The sequence below is a fragment of the Chinchilla lanigera genome, unplaced genomic scaffold, assembly GCF_000276665.1.
Source record: "Chinchilla lanigera isolate Chin_1 unplaced genomic scaffold, ChiLan1.0 scaffold00020, whole genome shotgun sequence".
In the NCBI taxonomy this organism is placed as follows: domain Eukaryota; kingdom Metazoa; phylum Chordata; class Mammalia; order Rodentia; family Chinchillidae; genus Chinchilla; species Chinchilla lanigera.
The window spans coordinates 21,463,373-21,478,775 of NW_004955421.1; the positions used below are offsets into that span (position 1 = coordinate 21,463,373).

The following is a 15,403-nucleotide window of genomic DNA, read 5'->3' on the forward strand; positions in this document are numbered from 1 at the left end:
ACATCTGGGCCTTTATCTAAAAGAACGGCAATCAGGGTCTTCATTTCCCATGCACTTCCATATTCATTTGCCATAGCCAATAGCTGGAAACACAAAGCTCCATCAATAGATGAATGGATAAAGAAAATTGTGTTATACACACATAATCAATATTGCTCACCTATAAAAAGAAGTAAATCCTATCCTATACCACAACATGGATGAACCTTGAGAACATTACACTAAGCCCAAAAAGCCAGTCACAGAAGGACAAATACTGCATAATTAAATAAAATAGTCAAGCTCATCAAAGCAGAAACTAGAACATTGCTACTAGAGCAGGAGAATGAATTGAGGAGTTGTTCAGTGGGTAGAAGGTTTCACTCTTGTAAGGAGATGTTCTGGAGAGATCTGTAACTAACAATATTGTAACGTACTTAAAATTATGAAGATGTCAAATTATGAGCTGTGATTAACAAACATGATGAACGTTTAAATTTTTAAAATTTTAAACAGTAAAAGACACATTGCCAGTTAGCCCCCCTCCCCAGTACTTGCCTTCATTTTGAGCACACTTATTCCATCACTCTTGCCACTGTCTGAAGCAGTTCTGGAGGTCCTCTCTCAGGGCTCCCTGGAACCCTCGCACTGTTCCACTCCCCAGTGAGGCCCCACTACAGTTTCCAGATCTGCTGGGGCAACCACGCTACAGAGCCCTGTGGAGTGCTTCTCTGGAATTTTTCTGCACACAATGACACACCCTTCCCCTTTCTCATTTTTCACATGAATATTCCTGAACTGGAGCTCCAGAGTTTCACTTGATCTTTTCAAGGGTAAGAAACGTCTCACGTATGAGAGACAGTTCTTTTTTTGCCTTTGCAGCATCTATTTCCCCTGTTTCTTGTAAAAACATTTACATTTTCTAAGGGAGGAACTTTATTCCTTCTTTCCGAAGATGGGGCTGAATAGAGCTGATTCAACCTTGGTTCCAAGAATGGTCATATGCCAAATGTTGGCCAATCAGAGCGTGTAATATCCTGGCCTATGATTGGTTCTCACAGGGGCACATCATTCCACAAAGCAAGTACAATGCAAATCTAGAACTTATGTTGAAACCATCAGGAAAGGAAATCCCCCTTTTACTAGAAATACAGACAAGAAAGTAGACTGTAACCCTGTGCAACCAGCCCTCTTATCATGATGAGAAATACTGTCTGAAAATGCCTCCAATCCTAAAGTAATAGACGCTGATAATATTAATGACATAGCTTGAACCTTTAGAGCAGTCATCTGTGCCCTCAGAAAGCTAACCATAAGATTTTTTTGTTTCCTTAACCAACTTGAAATAAGTGATTCTTTTTCGTAAGTAAAATACTAATTCATGCTGTACTCTTCCCTTTATATAAGTTAGAACTTATCATTGTTAAATGGCAAACAGGATGATTTCTATGAAGTTGAAAGATAGGTAAACTAATCCAAGGTGTTACATTGTCTGTGGGGGATGGGGAGAATGCTTAGACGGGCCAGGTCCCGCTGATGCTTTCAGTGTCAGTAAGGTGCAGTTTACATGAGTTAAGTCAAAGCTTAACTGTTCACTTAAGATCTGTGCTTCTTACTGTACATAAACATATATACAGTTTTTATTTTTATTTTTTATCTTTTCAGTGCCAAGGACTGAGCCCCAGGGGATTGAGCATGTAGGCAAGTACTCTACCACTGAACTACCCTCTCAGGCCTGCTTCAGTTTTAAAATACTGCAACTGGGGTTCTCTCACCCCACTTCCCTGCAGCCTCCCACACATGCTCACATAACCTGAGGGCTCCTGAATGTTAAACTCATCTCCTCAGGCCCTAACCAGGGCCTTGGGGCTATGATGGAGACCATTATGAAGCAGCCCCAAGCAAAATTTAAATTAACTAATTGTCTGTTTACGTCCAAAGCCCAGCCTTGTCTGGAATTGGGCAAAGGACTCATAGTAAGGGGTCAGTAAACCACTAATTCCTACTAAAACCTGTAATGGCAGATGAAGCTGGAAAGCCTCAAAAGATAAGATCACAGCCAAGGACACCTGGTTCTGATCTCAACTAGATAAAGACTGTAGCCTCAGGCATCTCACTCCTGGGTGGATTAACTTAATACCTTACTTGGAGAAGTCCTCGAGTGATTCTGCCCTTCTTTAGTACTCTCCTCCCTTCCTCTGATGACCAAATAAATCCAGATCACCCAGAGAAGGTTGTGGTCTTAGCCCCAAGAGAACCTCAAATTCTGTGAGTGGGCTTTGATTGTCCTGGAGCCCCAAAATCATTCCATTCACCTCTTTTTATTTAGCCTTTGCTGTACACTTGTTTGGGAGATTGTGGACCTGATCAACCTGCAATAACTAAGGGATACTATTAACCCAATAAGGCTTGTGGCAGTTTTAGGACAGCTGCAGATTCTCTGATCTTCTTCTCATTGAGGGATGGGTCTCAGTCACCCACCCCATTAGACTGTGACTGTTGAAACTAATCTAGTCAGTGGCAGTGATGAGGTAGGGCTTTGGTGATTAGTGGCTTTGCCTTGCTTGGTTGTATCCATACTCTCAGAGCCATGAGCCACCACGTAGAAGTCCAAGCCTCCAAGCCACCATACTGGGGAAACCATTTGTTGTCACTGCCAGCCCTCCTAGCCTGGGTGACACATGAGAAGGCATCTTAGGATGGATATTCCTGCCTGGCTGTCTCAGCTCCCCCTTTCTGGGTCCCAGGCTAACATTAGGCACCAGCACAACAGTGGTTGTTTCCTGTAGCAATTTATGACCCAGCAACAGATTCCTGGGACAGGACCCCTCTTCCTCTAGCCTTACCTCACAACATCCACAGACGCAGCCCCCGACTTGAAGAAATCCGTGGAGTCTTCAACCTCTGAGACATTTGGGAGGATCCTCTGCCAAGCACTCTGGAAAACAAAGCTCTATGAGAACACACTTCCTGGGGTGCCACGGCAGCAGCCCCCGGATGTACTCACTGATGGCTGGGTGCCAGGCTGGCCCCTCTGTCCACTTCAAGATGCTGGGGGGGGGGCTGATAATACTCAAGTGGTCACTTTTTAGGGGAAGCAAAAGGCACAGTAGCCCAGGCCACTCTGAAAACTAGCTGCTGTCCTCACACCCAGTTCACCTCAAGGGTCCCTGTGGCAGTCTAGGCAGTGGGAAGATGGTGAGGGAACAGGAGGGCTCAGCTATTCCTGAGCGCCTACTTCATACACGACTTGGTCTCTGGATTTTGGTGTCCCTAGCATGACACAGACATGAGTGTTGGAGCATGGGGACGAGGTGAGGGTGAACTGAATGTAATGACTGGCTCAGGGACTTGGGTCTTATACTGAGATGTAAAATGGCCAGTGTCCCTCTCGCTAGGGCCTGTGAAAGGCAGATGAACCAACCCACTGGCCTTGTGGGTGAGTGTGGAGAGGCCAGTGAAAGCTCAGTAGTTAGCACCTGCCTATTCGCCCAATAATTATGCCACCCAGCAAGTTAAGATGGGATGACTGTTCTTTGGGAAGAAGGCATGGCAGGACAAGCACCAGGAGGCATGGCAGGACAAGCACCAGGAGGGGCCCCAGCCATGCCAGACCTGGTTATTACTCTCTAGCTGATGTCTAGCCTGGGATCAGCCACTGACGTAGATGGAGTGTGAGGCTAGGCTGTAGGCCCAAGGTGCTACTCCAGGCCCAGTCCTTGAGACCTCTCCTATACTGGTTTAGACCTTAAATGTTTCCCAAAGGCTCATATGCTAGATTGTACAACTGCAAGGTGGTGGAAACATGAAGAGGCGGGGCCTAGTGGAAGGAAGTTAGATCATTGGGGATTTGCACTTGAAGGGAATGCTGATACCCTGGCCCCTTGCTCCTTCTCTTTTATTTTGTGCTTCTTATCTGGCATCAGGTAAATAGTCTTGCTTTTCTGTGTATTCTCTGCCATGATGCTTGGTCCTGCCACAGGCTCAAAAGCAACAGAGCCAAGTAACCAAGAATAGAAACCTCTAGAACCGTGACCCAAAATAAGCCTCTCCTCCTTGTAAAATGATTTCCTCAGATGTTTTGGCAGAGAGATAGGAGCTCACTAACACGCTACCAGTACTCTCCCTGGCTGTATTCTTTTCTTCTGGGAAAAATGTCACAGATCTGGCCTTCCCACCCTGAAGATGCTACTATTCCTGAGATCTGTACAGGGACACATTCAAGAAGTGCATTTGTCCCTCAGCTTATAGGAGCTGAGACAGCCAGGGTCACTATCAGCACCAGGCTGAGCCACCTGTTGTGGACCACAGGACTTCTGCCTATCTCTTCAGGCCTCTGTTCAAACTCTTACCTGCTGGTGCTGCTTTCCTACCCTGGCCCCCAGCTCATGTTTAAATCCTAGGCATGCTTCAGGACCCAATTACTTTGTCGTCTCTTTCCTGAAACCTTTCCTGGCCATGCTGCTGGAAACTGTCTTCCTCAGACTTCCACGTCTGAAGCCACTTGTTGGCCTGGGTATGCTGCTGAGTATGCTGCGGGCTCTTATCAGATGTAAACGGAACCTCTGCGAGGCTGCAGTGAATGGGTCACCAAATACACTCAAGGCACAAAGCCTCCTTCAAGTTAAGCTTCACTGCTGATGAGCATGGCAATGCTGGTGGCCCCTTGAGTTTCTGTTTCCTCATCTGACCAAAGCTGCATACGGATTCCATGTAGAGCCTGGACTCAGGAGGGTAGGAGAGTAGGATGCTGCCTACTGCCTTCCTCAGTCACAACAGGCACATGGTAAGTTCTGCTGCATGGTTATGGGTGGGGCTGCTCCTCCAAGGGAACACAGACTGTCTCTCTCCTCCTCTTGGCTGTCTCCTCTCTACCTATCTGCCTCTAGACCATACGCTCTTACACCCAGCCCATCCGGGCTCTGAGTGTCACCATGACAATGATCTGACCCATGGCAGACAGGGCCACGCTGCAGGGTGATGAAGGCAAGCGTTAAGTTCCTTTGCTTGTTTTCCCTCATCAGCTGTGGCCCTGCCCCTCAGGTCTCAGTTTCCTTGGCTGGGACCCAAAATTAACAAGAAGTACCGCTTCAGAGTTTAAAAATCAAAGATGCTACTATTCCTGAAGTGCCTTGAGATCTGTACAGGCACACATTCAAGAAATGCATTTGTCCCTCAGTGTCCACAGGTGATTAATTCCCAGGACCCCCAAGACACCAAAATTTGTGATACTCAAATTCCTTATATAAAATGGCATAGCATTTGATACAACTTACGTGCATCCGCCTGCGTATTTTAAGGCATCTCTAGATTACTTCTAATACCTAATGCAATGTGCTGTGTAAGTGGTTGAAACAATGACAAGAAAGTCTGTACATGTTCAACACACATATAATTTTTATTTTAATTAATTAATTAATTAATTAACTTATTTATTTTGGTACTGGGAATCAAACTCAGGGCCTCGCAACTGCCAGGCAGGCGCTGTGCCACTGAGCTACCTTCCTGGCCCACACATATACTTTTTATAGAAAACACTGTCAAGCCATGGTCAGTGGATCATGGGTATGGGCAGCCCACTGCATCTCTTTTTCTCATAATGAGTCTTAAGTCTCATTCCAGCATGTACAGGGTTTGTGACCCAGACTGAGTTCCTAAGTTCTCACATGTGCTATCCTTTCTACCACTTACAGGGTGGGGTTTGTCATTCCCAAAATATAGACACAGGGTTCTCGGGTAGCTGTTTAAAGGAAACATCTTTTGGCTCAGTCCTAGGTCTACAAAAGATAGCCCCACCCCCAGCCCACTCCCAGTGCCGTTTATAAGCTCCAGAGGACTGTTTGTCCAGCTAGCCTAGTAACCTCACAGTAGGCACGGAGTCAGGGCCAGGGCAGCTTTCTGGAAATATGTTTGGAAAGACTAGGATTGTTGGTTGTTTTCTGCGTGCTAGGTATGGAACCCAGGGCCTCTGCATACAAGGTAAGTGTTCTAGTACTCAGCTACATCTCTAGCCAGGAAGCCGTTTAATATCTGTCTCCTGGGTTTTTCTGCAGCCTGGTTTTCTTATTTCTGACTAGCTTTAGAATATAGAGGGTATGAAAGTTGGGAGCTCTAGCCTTACATAACATAAGACAGGAGAGGGAAAGAACTCTTTCCTCCCAAATTGGCTAGAAAAAGGGAAGAATTTCAGCATGACCAGAACCACTGAACTACGTCCTCCAGCCCCAGTAGAATTTCTTAAAAACAGATTGTTCAGCTTTCTAGTAAGGAAGTTGCTGGCGCCCTGTGCCTCTGGGCCATGCTGCACCTCGTGTCCAGCCCTCACAGAACCCTCCCTCTCAGGGCCATGCCAGCCACAGTCACCAGCTGCGGCCTGACGGGCTCACCTCTGTCCAGGATGGCTCCTGGCCCTGGCTTCCATATCCTCCTGAGATGGTTCCACAAACGCAAGGAACTCCCTACTGTCCCCGCCAACACCCTGGCTTTTGCTGTTCCTTCTGTCATGAAGGGCTCCCCTCAGGGTTTTTTCCTCTACCCAGGTCTCAGCTCCAAGTCCCCTCAGGGGAGCCTCCGCTCACCCTCCTTTCTAATGCTGACCTCCAGCCTCAAGAGACTGCCCTCTTACCGCCCATCATTCTACTTAAGGTGGTATTCTCCACCTAGGAGGGGTCTATTGGGATGCGGCGCATGCTAAGCCACGGTTGATTACATGACTATTTAAACAGACGAATGGCCGAAAATGCACCCAACATCATCCATTCAATTAAGCTCAATATCATGAATGACTTCCAAGGAGAGGGAGGCAGAGGGAGCCGGAAGCGCTAAGAACAAACTCTGGGATGTGACCACCAACTCAACTTCAGGTTGGAGAGAGTGAGTCTCAGAGAGGGAAGCACCCTCAGTATCACATGGCAGCAAAGGTGGATGGGATCTCAGGTACGTCTGATCCCGGAGCCCACGCACAGCCAGGATACTCCCTCTGGGCAGCTTCTATGGACAGGGTCCAGTAACACATTCTCATCACAGGCCATGGGAGAGGTCTCTGGCTGACCTAGTCCAGGAGTTCCTTTCTCATTTATTTACTACTGAAAGTGAACTGCTACAAGTGTCAGACACCCAGTTCATGAACTCCCAGGCTGCAGGTACAAAGGAAGGAGGGGCACAGGGATGCAGAAAGCCCCCGGGCAGGACAGGACCAATTTTGTCCTGGAGTCTGCACATACACCCAGCTCTATGGACTGTGACTCACACAGTACATGCGCAGTACCCAGCCTGCGCAACCAGCCAGCACCCCAGCAGGTGCCCCTTACCCGCACGGCCTCTGCAGTGGCCAGCTCTGCCTCTGTCAACTCGAGGGCACTACTGGCTGCCCCCTTGAAGAAGTGTGAGGCTGGGATCATCTTGCCGTCCTCCAGCTGCACGTTCTTCACCAGTAACTGAAAAAGGAAGGATTTCACGTTCCTGTATCAGGCTGAGGCAGGATGAGTGATTCAACCAGGGTGCTGTGCTTGGAATTCCATGCTTTCATGTCAGTCCTCACAACCAGGAGGGAGCTGGGAGTCCCAGATGGCAGGATTACAGCACCAGAAGGACACTATTCTAGGGAAATTACAGAACTTATGTCCTTCTTTGATTCTTAGTTTTGTCACCCACCCTATCTTTTTATTTTATTTTATTTTATTTTTTTGGTACCAGGAATCAAACTCAGGACCTCGCACTTGCCAGGCAGGAGCTTGTGCCGCTGAGCTAAATCCCCAGCCCTGAAACTGTCAAAGGCCACACCAGAGAGAACTGGAAGAGCTCATTGTCCAGCAGCACCTGGCACAGGGTCTGCTACATAGTAGGCTCTCAGTTGTTGTTTTTTTTTTTTTTTTGGTACTGGGAATCAAACTCAGGACCTTGCACTTGCCAAGCAGGCGCTTATGCCACTGAGCTATATCCCCGGCCCTTAACTATCCTTTTAAGTGTAATAAATTTATTATTTCTATAAAAAGGATCCCTGCTCATAAAAAGCTAACTCAGAAACTACATTGAAAGACAATCAAGAAAACAATGAATCACCCAACAGCTCCAAGGAAGCCCAGGGAGATGCTTGTCTGAAACATAAAGTGGAATGATGAAAAGACCAGAGAAAGAATCTAGTGAGCCCTCTGGTTTACATCTTTAGGGACAGAACTTCAGGTAGGGCCTTCATCGGCCTCACATCCAGCCTTTGATGTAAGGTCAGCCTGGATGCCTGGTGTGAACTGCAATGGCTGCAGAATGTGGCTGTAAAATATTCTTACATCTGCCTCAGATTTATTGAATTTAGTAACAGTCATATGAATTGTTTGGGGCCTGTTTGTTCATAAATAGTTGTTCAATAAATGTCTTTGTTAAGGGACAGGAAAAGTGCCCCAGAAAGTGGCAGTTTCATATGAACTCACAGTAGACTGCCTGTCTCTGTTTGATAGCAGTGGCACTCTGAACAGCACACTCTACACACGCCCGGACAGCTAGGAAGCAAGGTCCTCCACTGACCTTCCCCCTGCTTTGAAAATGCTTTGGAGATGGTAAGAGGTTCCCCACATTGTACCAAAAGTAACCCCCAAGCAGCCTTCGTGGACCTTGACAAATATATATGGAGAGGTGGATTACCTGTAGTTAACCCAGGTCTTACTTTAACTTGGTCTTAAACACCAAGCAGGAAAGTATAATCAAAGAAAATTAGAATAATGGTAATAAAAAATCAAAAAGCTAAGCTAGATATGAAAAGGGGCTCCAAGCCCCCCACAGACCATACGGAGCAGCATCCCCCGGAGCTGTGCCATGGGCCCCTGACCAGCTCCACACCTGTGGATTTGGCACCCCGGGCGTGGCCATCTGCCAACTCTGAGCCAGCTCTGTGTTTTGTTTCCCCATTACAGGGTAGAAGTTGGCCAACCAACTGGCCAACTTGATCATGGACAAGACCAGTGTCTGGAGGCAGAAGAGAAGACGATGTGGTCAGCTGCTGCCCATCAAGAGATAACACATCATGCCCCTGCCTGGCCATGACCATCGATCAATTCCAAGCCAGCTACATTTTGATTGACACTGGCATGGGGCAGGAGAGGTACAGACTAACCAACCAACCTGATCCTGGACAAGGCCAAAGCCCAGGCAGGGAAGGTAAGCCCAGAGAGCCCACAGACACAGGGAGAAAGAAAAGACCTGGCCAGCAGCTTTGGGAATTCCAGTGCTACCCACCCAGTGAGTGGGTGAGCAATAACCCAGGGATACCATTATGGAGAGAGTGTGGGATAGACAAAGACCCTCCTAAGAAGTTTAAGCTTGGGCCAGAAGGAATCCCTGCCCTCTAAAGTGAGAAACTAGGTCAAGCAGGTGTTGACATTAAGTCCAGCAGTCTGCTTGAAGCCCCATCCCCAGCCTACATCCCGCAGAGACTAGAGGGCTGATTGCTTTTTCTGTCTCACAATGTGAGCAAGGACATGCCTCAGATTGGATGGTTATCACACCCTGGGGTGAATGCACAGAAGGCCCTCTGTCCTAAAGCTAGGAAAGGATTGCAAATCCTGGAAAGAAATGTTCATTCAAAAACACAGAGGAATTCTTTGAACTGAATCTTTTTTTAACTTTTAAATTTTTTATTTCTCTTTGTCTCTCTTTTTTTTGTGGGAGGAGGCTTGGAGTTTTTTTCTTTTTAACTTTCTTTTCTTTCTTATCTTTATTTTTCTTTTTCTTATTTGTTCTTTTCTGATTATTTTCTAATACTGTTAATTTCTTTTTACTCTTCAACAGGACCCTCTGACTTTTCTTTTTTTTTTTTTTTTTTTTTTTTGGTGTTTCTCCGGTACCGGGAACTGAACTCATGACCTTGCGCTTGCCAGGCAGGTGCTTTTGCCGCTGAGCTAAATCCCCAGCCCCCCTCTGACTTTTCTTTCCTCATCTTCCACTGACTACATCGCATTGATTTTTCAAATGTTATGTCTTGCATTCTCCACTTCCCCACCCCCTCTACCTTTACTAGTGTAACTGTTAAGCTTTATAAATCTTCAGGTTACTAGTTAACTCTATGCTCTCACTGTTAAATACCGTTCTACTGCTGGAGGAGGTAAAGTTGTTCCATTTAGTAGATATTTACTGTAGGTCAATATTTGGTTTGTCTTAGTGTTTGTACTATGATTAGATATCTCTTTTCTATGGTTAAAGTACATTATTGCTTCACAGGGTACGTTAATATCTAGTTTGTCTTTGATGCTATTATTATTGCGGATTTTATTGCTATAGCCAAGGTGACACAGTTGTTGCTATTAATTGGTTTTCTCTGGATGCCAATATCTGGATTGCCCTTGTATCATTAACAATACTGTGACTGGGCACTGGGCCAAATACACTGCATCCTCTCCTTCAAAATCATCAAAGGTGGCTGGATCCTGGGACACAGGCAAAGGCCAATAGTTAACCATGCCTTGAGAACATCGCTGAAAAGCAGACATTAACTAAAGAGGTCTCCATGCTATCACCAAAGCTTTCCACTATAATCAACCTTCAAGCCTCAGCACAAAAAACAAACAGAAACTTGAGACAACAAGGCAACAAAATGCCCCCGAAAGTCCTAACTACCCCAAAGCTGTTCTATGGGGCATCAACAAGGAGGAAATCAAAAGCCCAAGGGAAAAGTTTATATATTCTTACATTCTACCTATTGTACTTACTTGGGTAAACGTCTCAAGACATATAGGTCAATATTAAAGGTAATTCATCATTCTATGTTTAATTTTTGATACTTGATTATTTAAATTGCTTATAGCATTTACATTTTCTTAACTTTCCTAATGAAGCTTATGTTCACCTCTGCTATTACTAACAGTGTTGTATATATATATTCCTGACAGCTCTACAGATGTGTCTTCTGTATTACAAAACCTGTCTTCACAAATCAATGCAGTGTCAGATTCTGCCTTTATTTTGATTCTGCTTTAAGCCTCAGTGACACGCTGATAACAAACCATATCTTCCTATGTCTCCTTTAGATCAGTCAGGATGAGACTTTTGATCCCTTGCGAGGTAGGATCAGCCTCCCACTTCAGCCAGGCAGTTAGAAGAAGATGAACACATAGCCCCTCTGCATCCCTTAAGAATAAGGAAGTAGAGTCTGGGGAAGAGAGTGAGATAGGATAAAAGAAACAAAGGTGGAAAATGGACAAAAAAATCATAATTTAAAAAATACATATTGCAGCTTCAGGACTCAAAACCAGTTTAAAAGATTACTTTACCTTCCCAAGATGCTATAAACCTGGGTCATTCCTTTCACTTGTAAATGGGCTTTGGCTATTCTTCACTTGCAGAACAGCTCTTTCCCCATCACCAGACCCCCTTCCTCTGCAGAAGAGGACCACCACCTTTCATCTTCTCTTTCCATAGATTTACAGGTTCCGTGGATTTCCACCCCAAAGTCCCCATAAATATACCTGGCTGGGACTACGATGCACCTCTCTCTCTGAAGGATCTGCACCCTATTTCTTTGAGTGTGTACTTTTAAAATTTTGCCTAGTAAATCGCTTTATACCTTTTTTTAAAAATTGAAGATGCTCTGGCACTTTCTGTGGACCGAACAAGGCCAGTCAAAGTCAGGAGGAAGACCTGGGACCTGCTTTACCCAAGGTTCTCCAACCAGGCTGCTGCCTTTGCTTTGCTGTCTCTGTGGATCTTGTGGCAGATGCAGTTAGTGTCATCCTCCCTGGGCCCTCTGTCCCTTTAGCTGGCTTTACATGGAGTCCCCAACCTCCAGCTTCTGCAAGGACTGGACACTAGGGACCAACACCATACCCTAATCCTGTATCTCAATGCCTTTCCACAAGACCCCAGAGGCAAGGAAACCCAGGCACAGCTGATATAGAGATGTGGGGGTATAATTGGCAGATGCAACTCATGATTCAGAGCTTTCCCTGGGATCACATGAAACCTAGACTGCGCCTGAACCTGGGTCTTTGCTTAGCTTTTTCCTCTGGACAGACTTGCTGCCCTCACTGTCTTACATGCTTTTCTGAGAGCATTCCTCTGTGAATCACTAGCATGAGAATTCCTGTCTCAGATGCTGCTCCCAGAGAACTTGATATCAAACAGATATTTCTTTGATATATTGTATTTATCTATCATGAATACCTAAAACACCCAGCTGCTGTAAATCACAGACATTAGTGGAGGCCTTGAACTCTCTGGTAGCAGAGTGTGGCAGGGTAGATATCAAGAGGAGCCAATGTTAGTCCCCTGTACAATAATCCACATGGCATTTAACCTACAGCAATGTATCCAGGGGGGCTGCCTAACTCTGTAAAATGCTGGGGACCCCTGCCTGTCCTCCATCTCTCTGTATTCCCAGCAGATGTGATGGAGTGGGAAAAAGTAATGAGTGTCAACAATATGTTGTCATGGCCAAGCAGTGGGTCATGTAGCAGTGGGTCATATAGCTAGAATATTAGGGTCTGCTACTGAGCTCATGTGACCTTGAGCAAGTTATTTAAATCTCTGCATTTCACTTTTCTTCTCTGTAAAGTGGGTACAATATTTGTACCTATTTCATAATATTGTTGTGAAGGTTAAATTTAATGCATGTTAATTTTTTAATGGTGCATAGCTATATTCTCCATATAAATTAGCTGTCAGTCTGATTTGCAGAGTATGTTAATATTAATCAGGGTATGTTATGGGCCCAATATGGATCCAATGGCTCTACCTATGCCAAAACACTATGGCATCCCTGTTCAAAGAGAAGGAACCTGAGGCCCAGGAGCTTAATGAGCACACTCTACAGTGTAAAGTGAAGCCCGCAGGTCAGGGTTCCCCAAGCGGGATTCTTCCTGATTATAGGTCATTTGTACCCACACAGGAAACCCAGCTCTGTGTGGGGCCCTGGGGCCTACTTCACGCAGCCTGTGCTTAGGGCTGACCACGTGGCCAGGGGCTGGCATGGGGCGTTCCCTCTTGGGTTTCAATTCTTCCTGATTTTGCCAGAGCAGCATGGGGTCTTTCTGTGGGGCCCAAACCCAATAAGGACAGGAATACTCGGGGCCTTGAGCCTACAAACAGTGTATGGAAGTGACCCACAGCAGTGCTGTTACCATTCTGTCATCATTTCCGAAGAGGATAAGTCCCGCTTTGGTGACCACGCCTGGCCGCTGGGCACCTGGGATGAGCAAATCTTCTCCTTCTGGCACCAGGCCTGAAGTGTTCAGCGTTGAGTTGAAAAATGTCAGCTTCTAACAAGAGGAGAAAACCACAAGATGGTGGATGAGAACGGGCCCCTGCTGCCAGCTGCCCAGACGGCTGTGCAGGGCTGAGAAGATGCAGAGGGTCTTGGGGGCCGCTATGATCGGAGAGCCATGCAAGGCCGAGTGATCCTTAGGCCGAGAACCTTGCTTCTCCTCAGAGCACAAACAAGGCACAAACAAGACCTGAAGAAGGTGAGATGATCTTCGAGAAGGCTTGGTAGCAGGGCTTCTTCCACATTTATTTTTAAGACCTTGGCAATGGGCATAGCATCAGACCCCAGGTGCAATGACACCAGAGGAAAATACACTCCAAATACACATTTGGAGTGAGGTCACTGGCCTTAGGGATGCCACTGAGTACTGGTCGCGGGGTCAGGAGATGCATTTGCCAACACAGAGCATTCTGCATCAGTGAGGGTGGCAGACATGCTCTGGACACAGGCGGGGCAGTCAGTTGGGGATCAGGAGTTTGGACAGTGTGGGTTGTGTAGAAGTCGGCTGCCCATGAGGTTTTGAAAAGGACCCTCACACATGGTCCTGCCACCCCTTGACCCTTCCACAGAGCCCAGGAACCCCAAGGGTCCCCATCTTCATCACGTGGTCTGCCGCTGCCCAGTCTCTGGTCCTGAGTATGCTGCCCCTTCCCTGGCTGGGGCCAAGTCCAAGTCAGAGCTGGGCTTGGAATCTCTGCAAACCCCTGGGGAAGACTCAATACAAACAATATAGCTGAACTCTAGTGTTGCAGCGAGTACCTGGAGGCCTCCAGTGACGTCAGAAATCTACCTTTTAGCTGTTAGATTGTGGACAGGTATTAGCCCTTGGGAAGAGCTGAGGGGTGGCGGGTATTTACATGGAGATGGAATATGGGCAACAGCTAAGACTTCAAATATATTTAACAGTTTTATACCCAGTGGGGCACACCAGGACAGTCCAGCTGAACTCAGCAGTGTGTGAACCCACCTGTCCACAGGCCTCTGTCCAGGCACCCGGCACCTTGTCGTTCCCACGGATCCAGTTGTGAATGGCCTCAGCTGGCTGGTCCCAGTTGATCTGTAGGGAGTAGGATATGTGTGCTCAGCTGGTTTATCCACAACCCAAATGGAACCCTATGACTTCTGGAAAGTGGAGTGAGCCCTTGTAAGTAGACCTGGGCTTTTTCCTGGACAATGGTCTCAGTCTCTGAGGTAGCGCCCCTGGTTCTGGATGTTCTCTGATCCACAGTCTCTCACAGGTTAAGCAGACTACAAAATGGCTTTGGGAAAAGACTGTTCTATTACTGTCAAATAGTCAATGTCCAACACAGAGTCCCTAGCACAGTGCGCTCAGGACTATCCCATAGGGCCCAGCTCCTAGCTTCTCCTCATGCACGGGGCCCATATAAACCGCCATATGGCACCCCACACTCCTGAAGTAGGGACACAACCCACAGGCCTCCCTTAAAGGTTCCTCTTCTCACTCTTGTTCAAAGTAACACACTGTCCTTCAGATCTCCTTAGGGGAGAAAGACTAGCACTAAGGCTGATACTTCATTCTGGCCCAGGTTCTTCTTCTTCCGTGGGAGTTTTACCTGCCCTGAAGAGAAACAATGCAGAACCCAGAAGGGTCCCTGTTACCTGCACTTCCGGGTGTCACGTGCCTCCTCCTCCCATGCTCTGCTCCGGCAACCCTGACTGGACGGCTGCCTCCTCTGGCCTTCAGCAGTTACAACCTTTCTGCCCTGGGATGGCCCTGGCTCAGTTTCACAGGCTGCCTCTGAGCCCTCAGCTCAGGCACACTTGGCCTGGACACTTACTTTGGCTGTTTCCTTCTTCTGAATTCCCTCGTAGGTGGCTCCTTCCTCAGGCTGAGGGAGTCTGGGGGCTTTGCCCTCTGCGATGAGCCTGACAGCCTCCACCTGTGGACAAGTTGGCACCCTTAGCAGGGGAAACTCCTGCCCTCCTGGTTTCCTGGGGACACAGCAGGCTCCTGAGAACTATGGGCCACGTGAGCAAGTGGAGTTAGCGCAAATCTAACCTACTCTGCACATCGGGCATAAACCCATCTCTAACATGCTTGGCTTCCCATCGTGTGGAAGATTTTACAGTTTCTGAGATATTAGAAGGTTCAATATAAAGCCCTGTGCAGGATCTCTCTCTCTCTCTCTCTCTCTCTCTCTCTCTCTCTCTCTCACA

At 47.0% G+C, this 15,403-nt stretch overlaps 1 protein-coding gene across 1 annotated transcript in view; it reads right to left on the minus strand.

Moving 5' to 3' along the window:
* Positions 1 to 15,403, minus strand: part of Aldh1l1 (aldehyde dehydrogenase 1 family, member L1) — an 85,741-nt gene that overhangs the window by 43,109 nt on the left and 27,229 nt on the right. Inside the window, exons 8-9 of the mRNA XM_005383830.2 lie at positions 7,290 to 7,415; positions 2,826 to 2,917 (exon numbers count right to left, since the gene is read on the minus strand). Coding sequence (XP_005383887.1) covers positions 2,826 to 2,917; positions 7,290 to 7,415 — 218 coding nt within the window. The remainder of the gene's footprint in view (positions 1 to 2,825; positions 2,918 to 7,289; positions 7,416 to 15,403) is intronic.